This window comes from Oncorhynchus kisutch, linkage group LG14, assembly GCF_002021735.2.
Source record: "Oncorhynchus kisutch isolate 150728-3 linkage group LG14, Okis_V2, whole genome shotgun sequence".
NCBI classification, from domain to species: domain Eukaryota; kingdom Metazoa; phylum Chordata; class Actinopteri; order Salmoniformes; family Salmonidae; genus Oncorhynchus; species Oncorhynchus kisutch.
The window spans coordinates 10611705-10628047 of NC_034187.2; the positions used below are offsets into that span (position 1 = coordinate 10611705).

The 16343-nt window shown below is 36.0% G+C and overlaps 1 protein-coding gene, 1 long non-coding RNA gene and 1 other non-coding gene across 7 annotated transcripts in view; 2 read left to right on the forward strand and 1 right to left on the reverse strand.

The window, feature by feature from the left end:
• The window catches only part of LOC109903239 (guanine nucleotide-binding protein G(I)/G(S)/G(O) subunit gamma-2), a 28260-nt gene extending 22635 nt beyond the window's left edge, over positions 1–5625 (forward strand). For all 3 annotated transcript variants that reach the window (XM_031787778.1, XM_031787777.1, XM_031787779.1), the window contains one exon: positions 4509–5625. In XM_031787778.1, coding sequence (XP_031643638.1) covers positions 4509–4637 — 129 coding nt within the window. In that variant the 3' untranslated portion in view covers positions 4638–5625. The remainder of the gene's footprint in view (positions 1–4508) is intronic.
• A 1725-nt stretch (positions 5626–7350) lies between these two features.
• Positions 7351–7433, reverse strand: trnal-cag (transfer RNA leucine (anticodon CAG)). The gene has a single exon. It is a non-coding gene; the product is annotated as a tRNA-Leu (tRNA).
• A 67-nt stretch (positions 7434–7500) lies between these two features.
• The window catches only part of LOC109903238 (uncharacterized), a 41461-nt gene continuing 32618 nt past the window's right edge, over positions 7501–16343 (forward strand). The window contains exon 1 of one of the 3 annotated variants that reach the window (XR_002256988.2): positions 7501–7827. This is a non-coding gene — a long non-coding RNA (uncharacterized LOC109903238). The remainder of the gene's footprint in view (positions 7828–16343) is intronic. The other 2 variants (XR_002256989.2, XR_002256990.2) reach the window with 2 other exon arrangements.

Here is a 16343-nt window from a genome sequence, read left to right on the forward strand (position 1 = left end):
TCAGTAGAGGATGCCTGGTTATTCTTTAAAAGTGCTTTCCTGACCATCTTAAATAAGCATGCACCATTCAAAAAATGTAGAACAAAGAACAGATATAGCCCTTGGTTCACTCCAGACTTGACTGCCCTTGACCAGCACAAAAACATCCTGTGGCGTACTGTATTAGCATGGAATAGTCCCCACGATATGCAACTTTTCAGGGAAGTCAGGAACCAATATACAGTGTCGTGGAAATGTCCTCTATTTACCAAATCATGGGAGCAAACCACACACACAAGTCAGAGTTAGTTATAAAAGTCCATCTTTAATCATATAAGCTCTATAGCATTTTGACTTTCAACAGTTCAGTATCTCTAATGAAAAGTTGAGAGTCCCCACACAATGGCAAAATGGGATCCTTTATAGCAAAGATCACACATAGTCAGACAGCATAGACATAATTCATCGTTCAGCTTTGTCTCCTTTCCCAAACCCCAGAACCATAAACCAATCCTCCAAATCAACAGGCATATATCAAATTGTCATTTAGATACAACCCACTCTAAATACAAACTCCTGGACAAACTCACGGAGAGGAGAATGAGGCTATAGGTTAAGATAGAAACAACATTAGAGGGAGCATAGAATGATTCCAGACACTTCCACCCTCCTTTCTCCACTGGGAAAGGTAGGGAGTAAAAGATATGTTTACACATGATGACACTTTGACCTCTCCCCTCTCAGCGGCCCATGCAACTTAGTCTTGACATAGAACAGATAACTGCAACCTCGCCACAGTATTATCAAAAATACCCTTCTGATGAGAAGTAACTTACACACATTTGATGAATATTAAACATCTTACAAATGTTACCAACAAATTCTGAATCTTCCACGACAACAGTCAGTTAGGGAAGCTAAGGCTAGCTTTTACAAACAGAAATTAGCCTCCTGCACCACTAATTCCAAAAAGGGACACATTAAAGTCCATAGAGAATAAGGGCACCTCCTCCCAGCTACCCACTAACTCTAATGAACGTATCTTCTACAGGCTAGGAAACACTGTCCCCACCGATAAATCTACGATAATCGAGAATTTCAATAAGCATTTTTCTACGGCTGGCCATGCTTTCCACCTGGCTACCCCTACCCTGGCAAACAGCTCTGCACCACCCGCAGCAACTTGCCCAAGTCCCCTCCCTCCCGCTTCTCCTTCACTCAAATCCAGATGGCTGATGTTCTGAAAGAGCTGCAAAATCTGGATGCCTACAAATCAGCTGGGCTAGACAATCTAGACCCTCTCTTCCTAAAATTATCCGCCAAAATGGTTGCATCCCCAAATACTAGCCTGTTCAACCTTTCTTTCGTATCGTCTAAGATCCCTAAAGATTGGGAAGCTGCCGCGGTCATCCACCTCTTCAAAGGGGGAGACTGCCCTGCTTTTCTAAAGTCCTCAAAAGCTAAGTTAACAAACAGATCACCAACCATTTAGAATCCCAACGTACCTTCTCCGCTATGCAATCTGGTTTCCAAGCTGGTCATTGTTGCACCTCAGCCACGCTCAAGGTCCTAAATGATATCATAACCGCCAGTGTTAAGAGACAATACTGTGCAGCTGTATTCATCGACCTGGCCAAGGCTTTCGACTCTGTCAATCACCACATTCTTATCGGCAGATTAAACAGCCTTAGTTTCTCAAATGACTGTCTCGCCTGGTTCACCAACTACTTCTCAGATAGAGTTCAGTGTGTCAAATCGTAGGGCCTGATGTCCGGACCTCTGGCAGTCTCTATGGCAGTACCACAAGGTTCAATTCTCGGGCCGACTCTTTTCTCTGTATATATCAATGATATCGCTCTTGCTGCTGATGATTCTCTGATCCACCTCCATGCAGACGACATCATTCTGTATACATCTGGCCCTTCCTTGGACACTGTGTTAACAAACCTCCAAACGAGCTTCAATGCCATACAACACTCCTTCCGTGGCCTCCAACTGCTCTTAAATGCTAGTAAAACTAAATGCATGTTCTTCAACCGATTGCTGCCCACACCTGCCCGCCCAACTAGCATCACTACTCTGGACAGTTCTGACTTAGAATATGTGGACAACTATAAATACCTAGGTGTCTGGTTAGACTCTAAACTCTCCTTCCAGACTCACATCAAGCATCTCCAATCCAAAATTAAATCTAGAATCGGCTTTGTATTTCGCAACAAAGCCTCCTTCACTCATGCTGCCAAACATACCCTCGTAAAATTGACTATCCTACCGATCATTGACTTCAGCAATGTCATTTACAAAATAGCCTCCAACACTCTACTCAGTAAATTGGATGTAGTCTATCACAGTGCCATCCGTTTTGTCACCAAAGCCCCATATACTACCCACCACTGAGACCTATATGCTCTCGTTCGCTGGCCCTTGCTACATATCTGTCGCCAAACCCACTGGCTCCAGGTCATCTATAAGTCTTTGTTAGGTAAAGCCCGGCCTTATCTCAGCTCACTAGTCTCCATAGCAACACCCAATCGTAGCACGCGCTCCAGCAGGTATATTCCACTGGTCATCCCCAAAGCCAACACCGCCTTATCTCAGCTCACTGGTCTCCATAGCAACACCCACCCGTAGCACGCGGCTCCAGCAGGCATGTTCCACTGGTCATCCCCAAAGCCAACACCTCCTTTGGCCAGCATTCCTTCCAGTTCTCTGCTGCCAATGACTGGAACGAATTGCAAAAATCACTGAAGCTGGAGACTTATATCTCCCTCAGTAACTTTAAGCATCAGCTGTCAGGGCAGCTTACCGATCACTGTACCTGTACACAGCCCATCTGTAAATATCCCACCCAACTACCTCCTCCCCATATTGTTACTTATTTTTTGGCTCTTTTGCGCTTCAGTATATCTACTTGCACATCATCATCTGCACATCCATCACTCCAGTGTCAATGCTAAAATGTACATATTTCACCACTATGGCCTTTTTTATTGCCTTACCTCCCTAACCTTACTACATTTGCATACACTGTACACAGATTTTTATTTTGTTATTTTGACTGTACGTTTCTTTATCCCATGTGTAAGTCTGTGCTGTTGTTTTCGTTGCACTGCTTTGCTTTATCTTGGTCAGGTCGCAGTTGTAAAGAGAACTTGTTCTCAACTGGCCTACTTGGTTCCCACAGTCTCCTCTTAACAGTTGATATTGAGATGTGTTTGTTATTTGAAGTCTGAGGAGCATTTATTTGGGCTGGTAACCCCCCCCTTATCACAACACAACTGATTGAATCAAACGAATTAAGAAGGAAAGAAATTCCATAAATGAACTAAGAAGAAAAGAAACTCTACAAATGAACTTTTAAGGCACACCTGTTAATTGAAATGCATTCCAGGTGACTACCCCATGAAGCTGGTTGAGAGAGCGCCAAGAGTGTGAAAAGCTGTCATCAAGGCAAACGGGTGGCTATTTGAAGAATCTCAAGTGGAAAATCTATTTTGATTTATTTAACACTTTTTTGGTTACTACAGGAATTCATATGTGTTATTTCATAGTGTTGATGTCTTCACTATTATTCTACAATGTAGAAAATATAAAAAATAAAGAAAAACCCTTGAATGAGTTGGTATTCTAAAACTTTTGACCGGTTGTGTATATGACAAATCTGTAGCATCACTGCCAAAAGGATAATACAGATATACACTCAGTGGACCAAACATCAGGAACACCTGCTCTTTCCATGACATAGACTGACCAGGTGATTCCAAGTGAAAGCTATGATCTCTTATTGATGTCACCTGTTAAATATACTTAAATGAAGGGGAGGAGACAAGTTAAAGAAGGATTTTTAAGCCATGAGACATGGATTGTGTATGTGTGCAATTCAGAGGGTGAATGGGCAAGACAAAGGTTTTAAGTGCCTTTGAACAGGGTATGGTAGTAGGTGCCTGGTGTACTGGTTTGAGTATGTCAAGAACTACAACGCTGCTGTGTTTTTACACTCAACCGTTTCCTGTGTGTATAAAAAAAAACACCCAAAGGACATTTTATTTAACTAGGCAAGTCAGTTAAGAACTAATTCTTATTTACAATGACAGTCTACCAGGGAACAGTGGGTTAACTGCCTTGTTCAGGGGCAGAATGGCAGATTTTTTACCTCAGGGATTTGATCCAGCATCTTTCGGTTACTGGCATACATGAAATATGAGAAATCGGTAGCATCACTGCCTAAAAGCATATAACCGAAATATGAGAAATCGGTAGCATCACTGCCTAAAAGCATATAACCGAAATATGAGAATATAGGAAAGTAAGGGATATACAGTATGAGACATTGGTTGCCCGTTCCATTACAGCACAGAATACAGTGGTAATAACATGGTGATAGTATGGTAACAAGTTATAGTTACTATGATATTACCACTGTGTGTGTGTGTGTGTGTGTGTGTGTGTGTGTGTGTGTGTGTGTGTGTGTGTGTGTGTGTGTGTGTGTGTGTGTGTGTGTGTGTGTGTGTGTGTGTCTTTCAATACAGGTGTCCAAAGCAGCAGCAGACTTAATGTCGTACTGCGAAGCCCATGCCAAAGAGGACCCGCTCCTGTCGCCGGTGCCCGCATCCGAAAACCCTTTTAGGGAGAAGAAGTTCTTCTGTGCCATCCTGTAAACGGGGTGTGGTTTATTTGGTCTGACAGGAAGTCTGCTCATCTTGGGACATTGAACGAGGACGTTCAATATGTAGACATCTTCTAACAGAAGGGCATGGAGGAGTAGTACTGTCTCTTTCTCTACAATGGAAGCTAAAGCAGGCATTTAAAAACCACAGAGTAAGACGTAACCATTTACAACGGTCTGATCTGACCTGATCTGAGGACAGTTTTTGAGGGCTGTGCAGCATGTTTGATGGATCCATCCGTGTAGTCAGAGGACAACCGAAGATAGTATGGTTATCCACCCAGAAACATGATGGACAACCAATCAACCAAGTCTTCAGGTTGTGTTTAAAATAAATAAATAAAATAATGAAGGAAAAAATAAACAAAAAAGATGTTGTGGTTCTTTTGGAACATGAAATCCAAGTGTTACGTTAAATGGTGGGTTGGGTAGATGAGCTGCTTACCACCACCAGATACTAACGCCTGTTTATCAGAATGTTTTTATTTTTTGCTGTTGTTTATTTTATGCAGATTTTGATTCTGAGATGAATTGGTTTGGCTATATCACTTAGACAACTTTCTATACTGTATGTGATTATCTGAAACAGCTATTTGAACTTTTTTTTTTTTTTTTTTTTACATCGTTAGAATTGGTGAAAGCTGTTTTAAATGGAAAGTTTGGACGTTCAATTAAGTAATATTCTTTAGGAACAGACATGTTTCTTTAAACTTCTTCTGAGAGAAGTATACAACATATATATCTGGCAATGTGGTACAGTATGTGTTTCCTTCAGATACAAGCTCTCTTTTTACTATTTGTATAAAAATACTAGCAAGTAAACTGTGTTGTGCTGTGCATTCTGATTGTTTGTGTTTATCATTAATAATTGCATGAAATTAACTATTTTTTAATTTTATTTTTAATGTGGGGATTGTATGAACGAGGCAGCCTCCATCTGGCAGTGCCAACTGTATTAAAAAGATAACAATGACTCAAAATGGACTCCATAAGGACATCTTTGTCATAGGAAAAACGAAAGGGACAAGACTGAGCTGCAAGCCGATGATGCTTAATTTCCCAAATTGTTTAAATATAGGTTATGGTTAGGGTTAAAGGTTAGATTTAGGGTTAAAGGGATAGTTCAGCCAAATTACAAAATTACACATTGGTTTCCTAACCCTCCAAACAGTCTATGGACCATGTATGACAGCAATCCATGATTTGGTTTAGTTTCCATGGCACTGTTTCCACATGCTAACGTTTTAGCATTTTGGCATAAATCCCATTAAAGTCATGGAGCCGATATTAGCATTTTTTCACACATCATGTCCAAATCATCTAAAAGTATCTAAAAAATGATTGTGAAGCTCAACAAAGTCCCTTACAGATGTTTTGAACATGAAAATGCTAATATCGGTTCCATGACTTGAATTTGTGCCACAAATGCTAAAACGTTAGCATGTGGAAACAGAGCCAGGGAGATTAAACCAAAGCATGGATCTATCCCTAGCTTTAACTGTTTCGTTAAGTTTAGGGCATAGGTTGTCCGTTTTAGATTTTGGCTAGTCGGATGCAGGTCAGAAAAGTCCCTTTAATTTGGTCTCCCCTCTCATGCTATAGCAATACCTGGTTCTGACTGGCAAGGTATATTTCCATATCACTTTGCACATAAAGCTACTAGCTAGTTGGAGTATAAGACATCATTGAACATTCACATTCACATGGGCCAGACTATGTGGGTTATTCATAAAACTATATAAACATGTTTACATCAGCCATTCAAACTGCAAGGAGAAATCTAGTAGACATTGCAGACTGTGTAGAAACTGACATAGGTTTTAGTCCCTTCATCAGAAAACAAGAGGTAGGCCTACACATTTCATGAGGAACATGGCATCCTACCATATTCATAATCATTCATATTTATAATCTTGGCAAGTGAACATACTGTATGCCCAAATAAATTAACAAAGTAGCACCTAAGAAGTGATTATTTTTGGGGTGCACTGCAGCATTGCAGAAAACTGTTGTGTGTAAAAAAAAAAACTCAAACTCTAAAGCCCCATTTATTACCCGGTGCTAACATGGGTCCTTTGTCCTGACCTTGCCTACATTCTGAAAAGTGTCTACACATGGTATTAAAATGTGTCTGTTATCTGCCCACTGTGTCTGCATTGTGACAAGATTTCCTGGTCCCTCTATCCAAGGGCCTTCATGGGCCTCCAGTTGCCCATCCCTAAACTAGACCATACGTAGGTAACATAACATGTCTTGGAGGTGCTCAGAAATATGTAAACGTATATTTCATATAGCTCTGAGGCCAGGCTGTAATATAATATAATTATATCATATTTGGATAATCGGTGAGCATAATATTACAAAAAATAAAAATAATCTGGAGCTTTTCTTTAAGGGAATAGGGTGAATTTGCCTCTAGTCACTGATCTTGGGTCCATTTAGCATGTTCCCCACTAATGGTTAAGGAAGGGAAGCTGATCCTAAATCTGTTTTTAGGAGAAACTTCACCCTTGCAGTTTGATGAGCTTCTATTTGTTGCACTTTAGTGCCCTCGTGTGGATAACAGCTCCAACATAATTTTCAACATTTTATTTATACTGATTTAGTATTGCGTTCGTTGCTACGATAAAATAACTTACTTGTAGCAGGGGATCTTACTAACATCGACGCACTTGTCTGATTCAGTTCGGGGGGAAAAAATGATTTGTCAGAAGTGGGATTCGAACCCACGCCTCCAGGGGAGACTGCGACCTGAACGCAGCGCCTTAGACCGCTCGGCCATCCTGACATAAAATAAATTGCGAATGTATATCATTTTAACCGTAGAAAGTAATGACGTTAACCTCGAGTAGAATCAAAACGAACATATATACGGCTATTGGTTTTATTACAGTGGCAGGATTTTTTTCAGAATATATATATTTTTGTACTTGCTAACTGGTTGAAGTTACTCATGTGTTGCATTCAACGATTTAGAAACCCGGAAATATCCGAGTTTCCTAGTTCCGACGAGCACTTGAACGCGGCACAAGAGGAGCGACACAAATCTTTGACGTCGTCGTGCAAGAGAAGGCAGAAGAAGGAAGCTCCAGTAGGGTTTGTGTACTTTGGTGTTTAACGTTGTTATTATAACGTTACCCTGTTAAACAAGACATCACCTACGCCCAACTTTAGCCGTTTAGGTAGTTAGCTAAAACGTTAATTTGACGGTTTTTTTTATATTCATTTCTCGAGAAATGTACTTATTGTAAGTGAATATTGCTTGAATTAATTCAATAGTATACGTTACTAACTAGCTGGCAACCTACCTAATAAACTTCACTTGAAAGATATCGAGCAAATGTTCTGTGTTACATTTGGTCTTTTGGCAATATAGCTAGCTAGTTTATCATGTTTTTTGTTCACCGAGGGACGCCAACTTTTTGGCATGGGCGTTTACTGTGGGGATTTCTTTAGCTAGCTAGTCCCATTATTAGCAGAGATAACTAGCTATATATGCTCTTTATAAGCTAACTAGTTAAGTAGTAACGTTAGCTACTAACTAACTTTAGCTGCTTTTGAGTGTGTTGAAGTGTTTCCAGGTCACACATGAAAGACGAAACCTATCATGCTCTCTCCCAGTGGAGTGCAGGTCTACTAATTTAGGTTTAGGCTCAGTATAATCTATCCAAAATCCTATACATCAACGAGGCCAGAGGGGGGCATCTGAATTCACATTGGGACTGGCAGTGAATAGAACACTATAGTTACAGTAATAGAACACTATAGTTACAGTAATAGAACACTATGGTTACAGTAATAGAACACTGGTTGAGTTACAGTAATAGAACACTATAGTTACAGTAATAGAACACTGGTTGAGTTACAGTAATAGAACACTATAGTTACAGTAATAGAACACTGGTTGAGTTACAGTAATAGAACACTATAGTTACAGTAATAGAACACTATGGTTGAGTTACAGTAATAGAACACTATGGTTGAGTTACAGTAATAGAACACTATAGTTACAGTAATAGAACACTGGTTGAGTTACAGTAATAGAACACTATAGTTACAGTAATAGAACACTGGTTGAGTTACAGTAATAGAACACTATAGTTACAGTAATAGAACACTGGTTGAGTTACAGTAATAGAACACTATAGTTACAGTAATAGAACACTGGTTGAGTTACAGTAATAGAACACTATAGTTACAGTAATAGAACACTGGTTGAGTTACAGTAATAGAACACTATGGTTGAGTTACAGTAATAGAACACTATAGTTACAGTAATAGAACACTATGGTTGAGTTACAGTAATAGAACACTATGGTTGAGTTACAGTAATAGAACACTATAGTTACAGTAATAGAACACTGGTTGAGTTACAGTAATAGAACACTATAGTTACAGTAATAGAACACTGGTTGATTTACAGTAATAGAACACTATGGTTACAGTAATAGAACACTATGGTTGAGTTACAGTAATAGAACACTGGTTGATTTACAGTAATAGAACAATATAGTTACAGTAATAGAACACTATAGTTACAGTAATAGAACACTATAGTTACAGTAATAGAACACTATGGTTGAGAACAGTAATAGAACACTATAGTTACAGTAATATAACACTATGGTTACAGTAATAGAACACTATAGTTACAGTAATAGAACACTATGGTTACAGTAATAGAACACTGGTTGAGTTACAGTAATAGAACACTATGGTTGAGTTACAGTAATAGAACACTATAGTTACAGTAATAGAACACTATGGTTACAGTAATAGAACACTATGGTTACAGTAATAGAACACTGGTTGAGTTACAGTAATAGAACACTATGGTTACAGTAATAGAACACTATGGTTACAGTAATAGAACACTATAGTTACAGTAATAGAACACTATAGTTACAGTAATAGAACACTATGGTTGAGTTACAGTAATAGAACACTATAGTTACAGTAATAGAACACTGGTTGAGTTACAGTAATAGAACACTATGGTTGAGTTACAGTAATAGAACACTATAATTACAGTAATAGAACACTATGGTTACAGTAATAGAACACTATGGTTACAGTAATAGAACACTATAGTTACAGTAATAGAACACTATGGTTACAGTAATAGAACACTATGGTTACAGTAATAGAACACTGGTTGAGTTACAGTAATAGAACACTATGGTTAAAGTAATAGAACACTATGGTTAAAGTAATAGAACACTATAGTTACAGTAATAGAACACTGGTTGAGTTACAGTAATAGAACACTATGGTTAAAGTAATAGAACACTATAGTTACAGTAATAGAACACTGGTTGAGTTACAGTAATAGAACACTATGGTTACAGTAATAGAACACTATGGTTAAAGTAATAGAACACTATGGTTAAAGTAATAGAACACTATAGTTACAGTAATAGAACACTGGTTGAGTTACAGTAATAGAACACTATAGTTACAGTAATAGAACACTGGTTGAGTTACAGTAATAGAACACTATTTGAGTTACAGTAATAGAACACTGGTTGAGTTACAGTAATAGAACACTATGGTTACAGTAATAGAACACTATGGTTAAGTAATAGAACACTATGGTTAAAGTAATAGAACACTATGGTTAAAGTAATAGAACACTGGTTGAGTTACAGTAATAGAACACTATAGTTACAGTAATAGAACACTATTTGAGTTACAGTAATAGAACACTGGTTGAGTTACAGTAATAGAACACTATTTGAGTTACAGTAATAGAAAACGATGGTTGAGTTACAGTAATAGAAAACTATGGTTGAGTTACAGTAATAGAACACTGGTTGAGTTACAGTAATAGAACACTATGGTTACAGTAATAGAACACTATAGTTACAGTAATAGAACACTATAGTTACAGTAATAGAACACTATAGTTACAGTAATAGAACACTATAGTTACAGTAATAGAACACTATAGTTACAGTAATAGAACACTATAGTTACAGTAATAGAACACTATGGTTGAGTTACAGTAATATAACACTATGGTTACAGTAATAGAACACTATGGTTGAGTTACAGTAATAGAACACTATGGTTGAGTTACAGTAATAGAACACTATGGTTGAGTTACAGTAATAGAACACTATGGTTACAGTAATAGAACACTATGGTTGAGTTACAGTAATAGAACACTATGGTTGAGTTACAGTAATAGAACACTATGGTTACAGTAATAGAACACTATGGTTGAGGTACAGTAATAGAACACTATGGTTACAGTAATAGAACACTATAGTTACAGTAATAGAACACTATGGTTACAGTAATAGAACACTATGGTTACAGTAATAGAACACTATGGTTACAGTAATAGAACACTATGGTTACAGTCATAGAACACTATGGTTGAGGTACAGTAATAGAACACTATGGTTACAGTAATAGAACACTATGGTTACAGTAATAGAACACTATAGTTACAGTAATAGAACACTATGGTTACAGTAATAGAACACTATGGTTACAGTAATAGAACACTGGTTGAGTTACAGTAATAGAACACTATGGTTAAAGTAATAGAACACTATGGTTAAAGTAATAGAACACTATAGTTACAGTAATAGAACACTGGTTGAGTTACAGTAATAGAACACTATGGTTACAGTAATAGAACACTATGGTTAAAGTAATAGAACACTATGGTTAAAGTAATAGAACACTATAGTTACAGTAATAGAACACTGGTTGAGTTACAGTAATAGAACACTATAGTTACAGTAATAGAACACTGGTTGAGTTACAGTAATAGAACACTATTTGAGTTACAGTAATAGAACACTGGTTGAGTTACAGTAATAGAACACTATGGTTACAGTAATAGAACACTATGGTTAAAGTAATAGAACACTATGGTTAAAGTAATAGAACACTATGGTTAAAGTAATAGAACACTGGTTGAGTTACAGTAATAGAACACTATAGTTACAGTAATAGAACACTATTTGAGTTACAGTAATAGAACACTGGTTGAGTTACAGTAATAGAACACTATTTGAGTTACAGTAATAGAAAACTATGGTTGAGTTACAGTAATAGAAAACTATGGTTGAGTTACAGTAATAGAACACTGGTTGAGTTACAGTAATAGAACACTATGGTTACAGTAATAGAACACTATGGTTGAGAACAGTAATAGAACACTATAGTTACAGTAATAGAACACTATAGTTACAGTAATAGAACACTATAGTTACAGTAATAGAACACTATAGTTACAGTAATAGAACACTATAGTTACAGTAATAGAACACTATGGTTGAGTTACAGTAATAGAACACTATGGTTGAGTTACAGTAATAGAACACTGGTTGAGTTAGTAATAGAACACTATGGTTACAGTAATAGAACACTATAGTTACAGTAATAGAACACTATGGTTACAGTAATAGAACACTATGGTTACAGTAATAGAACACTATAGTTACAGTAATAGAACACTATAGTTACAGTAATAGAACACTGGTTGAGTTACAGTAATAGAACACTATAGCTGAGTTACAGTAATAGAACACTATAGTTGAGTTACAGTAATAGAACACTATAGCTGAGTTACAGTAATAGAACACTATGGTTACAGTAATAGAACACTATGGTTGAGTTACAGTAATAGAACACTATGGTTGAGTTACAGTAATAGAACACTATGGTTACAGTAATAGAACACTATGGTTGAGTTACAGTAATAGAACACTATGGTTGAGTTACAGTAATAGAACACTATGGTTACAGTAATAGAACACTATGGTTACAGTAATAGAACACTATGGTTACAGTAATAGAACACTATGGTTACAGTCATAGAACACTATGGTTGAGGTACAGTAATAGAACACTATGGTTACAGTAATAGAACACTATGGTTACAATAATAGAACACTATGGTTACAGTAATAGAACACTATGGTTACAGTAATAGAACACTATGGTTACAGTCATAGAACACTATGGTTGAGGTACAGTAATAGAACACTATGGTTACAGTAATAGAACACTATGGTTACAGTAATAGAACACTATAGTTACAGTAATAGAACACTATGGTTACAGTAATAGAACACTATGGTTACAGTAATAGAACACTATGGTTACAGTAATAGAACACTATGGTTACAGTCATAGAACACTATGGTTGAGGTACAGTAATAGAACACTATGGTTACAGTAATAGAACACTATGGTTGAGTTACAGTAATAGAACACTATAGTTACAGTAATAGAACACTGGTTGAGTTACAGTAATAGAACACTATGGTTGAGTTACAGTAATAGAACACTATAATTACAGTAATAGAACACTATGGTTACAGTAATAGAACACTATGGTTACAGTAATAGAACACTATAGTTACAGTAATAGAACACTATGGTTACAGTAATAGAACACTATGGTTACAGTAATAGAACACTGGTTGAGTTACAGTAATAGAACACTATGGTTAAAGTAATAGAACACTATGGTTAAAGTAATAGAACACTATGGTTAAAGTAATAGAACACTATAGTTACAGTAATAGAACACTGGTTGAGTTACAGTAATAGAACACTATGGTTAAAGTAATAGAACACTATAGTTACAGTAATAGAACACTGGTTGAGTTACAGTAATAGAACACTATAGTTACAGTAATAGAACACTGGTTGAGTTACAGTAATAGAACACTATTTGAGTTACAGTAATAGAACACTGGTTGAGTTACAGTAATAGAACACTATGGTTACAGTAATAGAACACTATGGTTAAAGTAATAGAACACTATGGTTAAAGTAATAGAACACTATGGTTAAAGTAATAGAACACTGGTTGAGTTACAGTAATAGAACACTATAGTTACAGTAATAGAACACTATTTGAGTTACAGTAATAGAACACTGGTTGAGTTACAGTAATAGAACACTATTTGAGTTACAGTAATAGAAAACGATGGTTGAGTTACAGTAATAGAAAACTATGGTTGAGTTACAGTAATAGAACACTGGTTGAGTTACAGTAATAGAACACTATGGTTACAGTAATAGAACACTATGGTTGAGAACAGTAATAGAACACTATAGTTACAGTAATAGAACACTATAGTTACAGTAATAGAACACTATAGTTACAGTAATAGAACACTATAGTTACAGTAATAGAACACTATAGTTACAGTAATAGAACACTATGGTTGAGTTACAGTAATAGAACACTATGGTTACAGTAATAGAACACTATGGTTGAGTTACAGTAATAGAACACTATAGTTACAGTAATAGAACACTATGGTTGAGTTACAGTAATAGAACACTATGGTTGAGTTACAGTAATAGAACACTATGGTTACAGTAATAGAACACTATGGTTGAGTTACAGTAATAGAACACTATGGTTGAGTTACAGTAATAGAACACTATGGTTACAGTAATAGAACACTATGGTGGAGGTACAGTAATAGAACACTATGGTTACAGTAATAGAACACTATAGTTACAGTAATAGAACACTATGGTTACAGTAATAGAACACTATGGTTACAGTAATAGAACACTATGGTTACAGTAATAGAACACTATGGTTACAGTCATAGAACACTATGGTTGAGGTACAGTAATAGAACACTATGGTTACAGTAATAGAACACTATGGTTACAGTAATAGAACACTATAGTTACAGTAATAGAACACTATGGTTACAGTAATAGAACACTATGGTTACAGTAATAGAACACTGGTTGAGTTACAGTAATAGAACACTATGGTTAAAGTAATAGAACACTATGGTTAAAGTAATAGAACACTATAGTTACAGTAATAGAACACTGGTTGAGTTACAGTAATAGAACACTATGGTTACAGTAATAGAACACTATGGTTAAAGTAATAGAACACTATGGTTAAAGTAATAGAACACTATAGTTACAGTATTAGAACACTGGTTGAGTTACAGTAATAGAACACTATTTGAGTTACAGTAATAGAACACTGGTTGAGTTACAGTAATAGAACACTATGGTTACAGTAATAGAACACTATGGTTACAGTAATAGGACACTATGGTTACAGTAATAGAACACTATAGTTACAGTAATAGAACACTATGGTTACAGTAATAGAACACTATGGTTACAGTAATAGAACACTGGTTGAGTTACAGTAATAGAACACTATGGTTAAAGTAATAGAACACTATGGTTAAAGTAATAGAACACTATGGTTAAAGTAATAGAACACTATAGTTACAGTAATAGAACACTGGTTGAGTTACAGTAATAGAACACTATGGTTAAAGTAATAGAACACTATAGTTACAGTAATAGAACACTGGTTGAGTTACAGTAATAGAACACTATGGTTACAGTAATAGAACACTATGGTTAAAGTAATAGAACACTATGGTTAAAGTAATAGAACACTATAGTTACAGTAATAGAACACTATGGTTACAGTAATAGAACACTATGGTTACAGTAATAGAACACTATGGTTACAGTAATAGAACACTATGGTTGAGTTACAGTAATAGAACACTATAATTACAGTAATAGAACACTATGGTTACAGTAATAGAACACTATGGTTACAGTAATAGAACACTATAGTTACAGTAATAGAACACTATGGTTACAGTAATAGAACACTATGGTTACAGTAATAGAACACTGGTTGAGTTACAGTAATAGAACACTATGGTTAAAGTAATAGAACACTATGGTTAAAGTAATAGAACACTATGGTTAAAGTAATAGAACACTATAGTTACAGTAATAGAACACTGGTTGAGTTACAGTAATAGAACACTATGGTTAAAGTAATAGAACACTATAGTTACAGTAATAGAACACTGGTTGAGTTACAGTAATAAAACACTATAGTTACAGTAATAGAACACTGGTTGAGTTACAGTAATAGAACACTATTTGAGTTACAGTAATAGAACACTGGTTGAGTTACAGTAATAGAACACTATGGTTACAGTAATAGAACACTATGGTTAAAGTAATAGAACACTATGGTTAAAGTAATAGAACACTATGGTTAAAGTAATAGAACACTGGTTGAGTTACAGTAATAGAACACTATAGTTACAGTAATAGAACACTATTTGAGTTACAGTAATAGAACACTGGTTGAGTTACAGTAATAGAACACTATTTGAGTTACAGTAATAGAAAACGATGGTTGAGTTACAGTAATAGAAAACTATGGTTGAGTTACAGTAATAGAACACTGGTTGAGTTACAGTAATAGAACACTATGGTTACAGTAATAGAACACTATGGTTGAGAACAGTAATAGAACACTATAGTTACAGTAATAGAACACTATAGTTACAGTAATAGAACACTATAGTTACAGTAATAGAACACTATAGTTACAGTAATAGAACACTATAGTTACAGTAATAGAACACTATAGTTACAGTAATAGAACACTATGGTTGAGTTACAGTAATAGAACACTATGGTTGAGTTACAGTAATAGAACACTGGTTGAGTTAGTAATAGAACACTATGGTTACAGTAATAGAACACTATAGTTACAGTAATAGAACACTATGGTTACAGTAATAGAACACTATGGTTACAGTAATAGAACACTATAGTTACAGTAATAGAACACTATAGTTACAGTAATAGACACTGGTTGAGTTACAGTAATAGAACACTATAGCTGAGTTACAGTAATAGA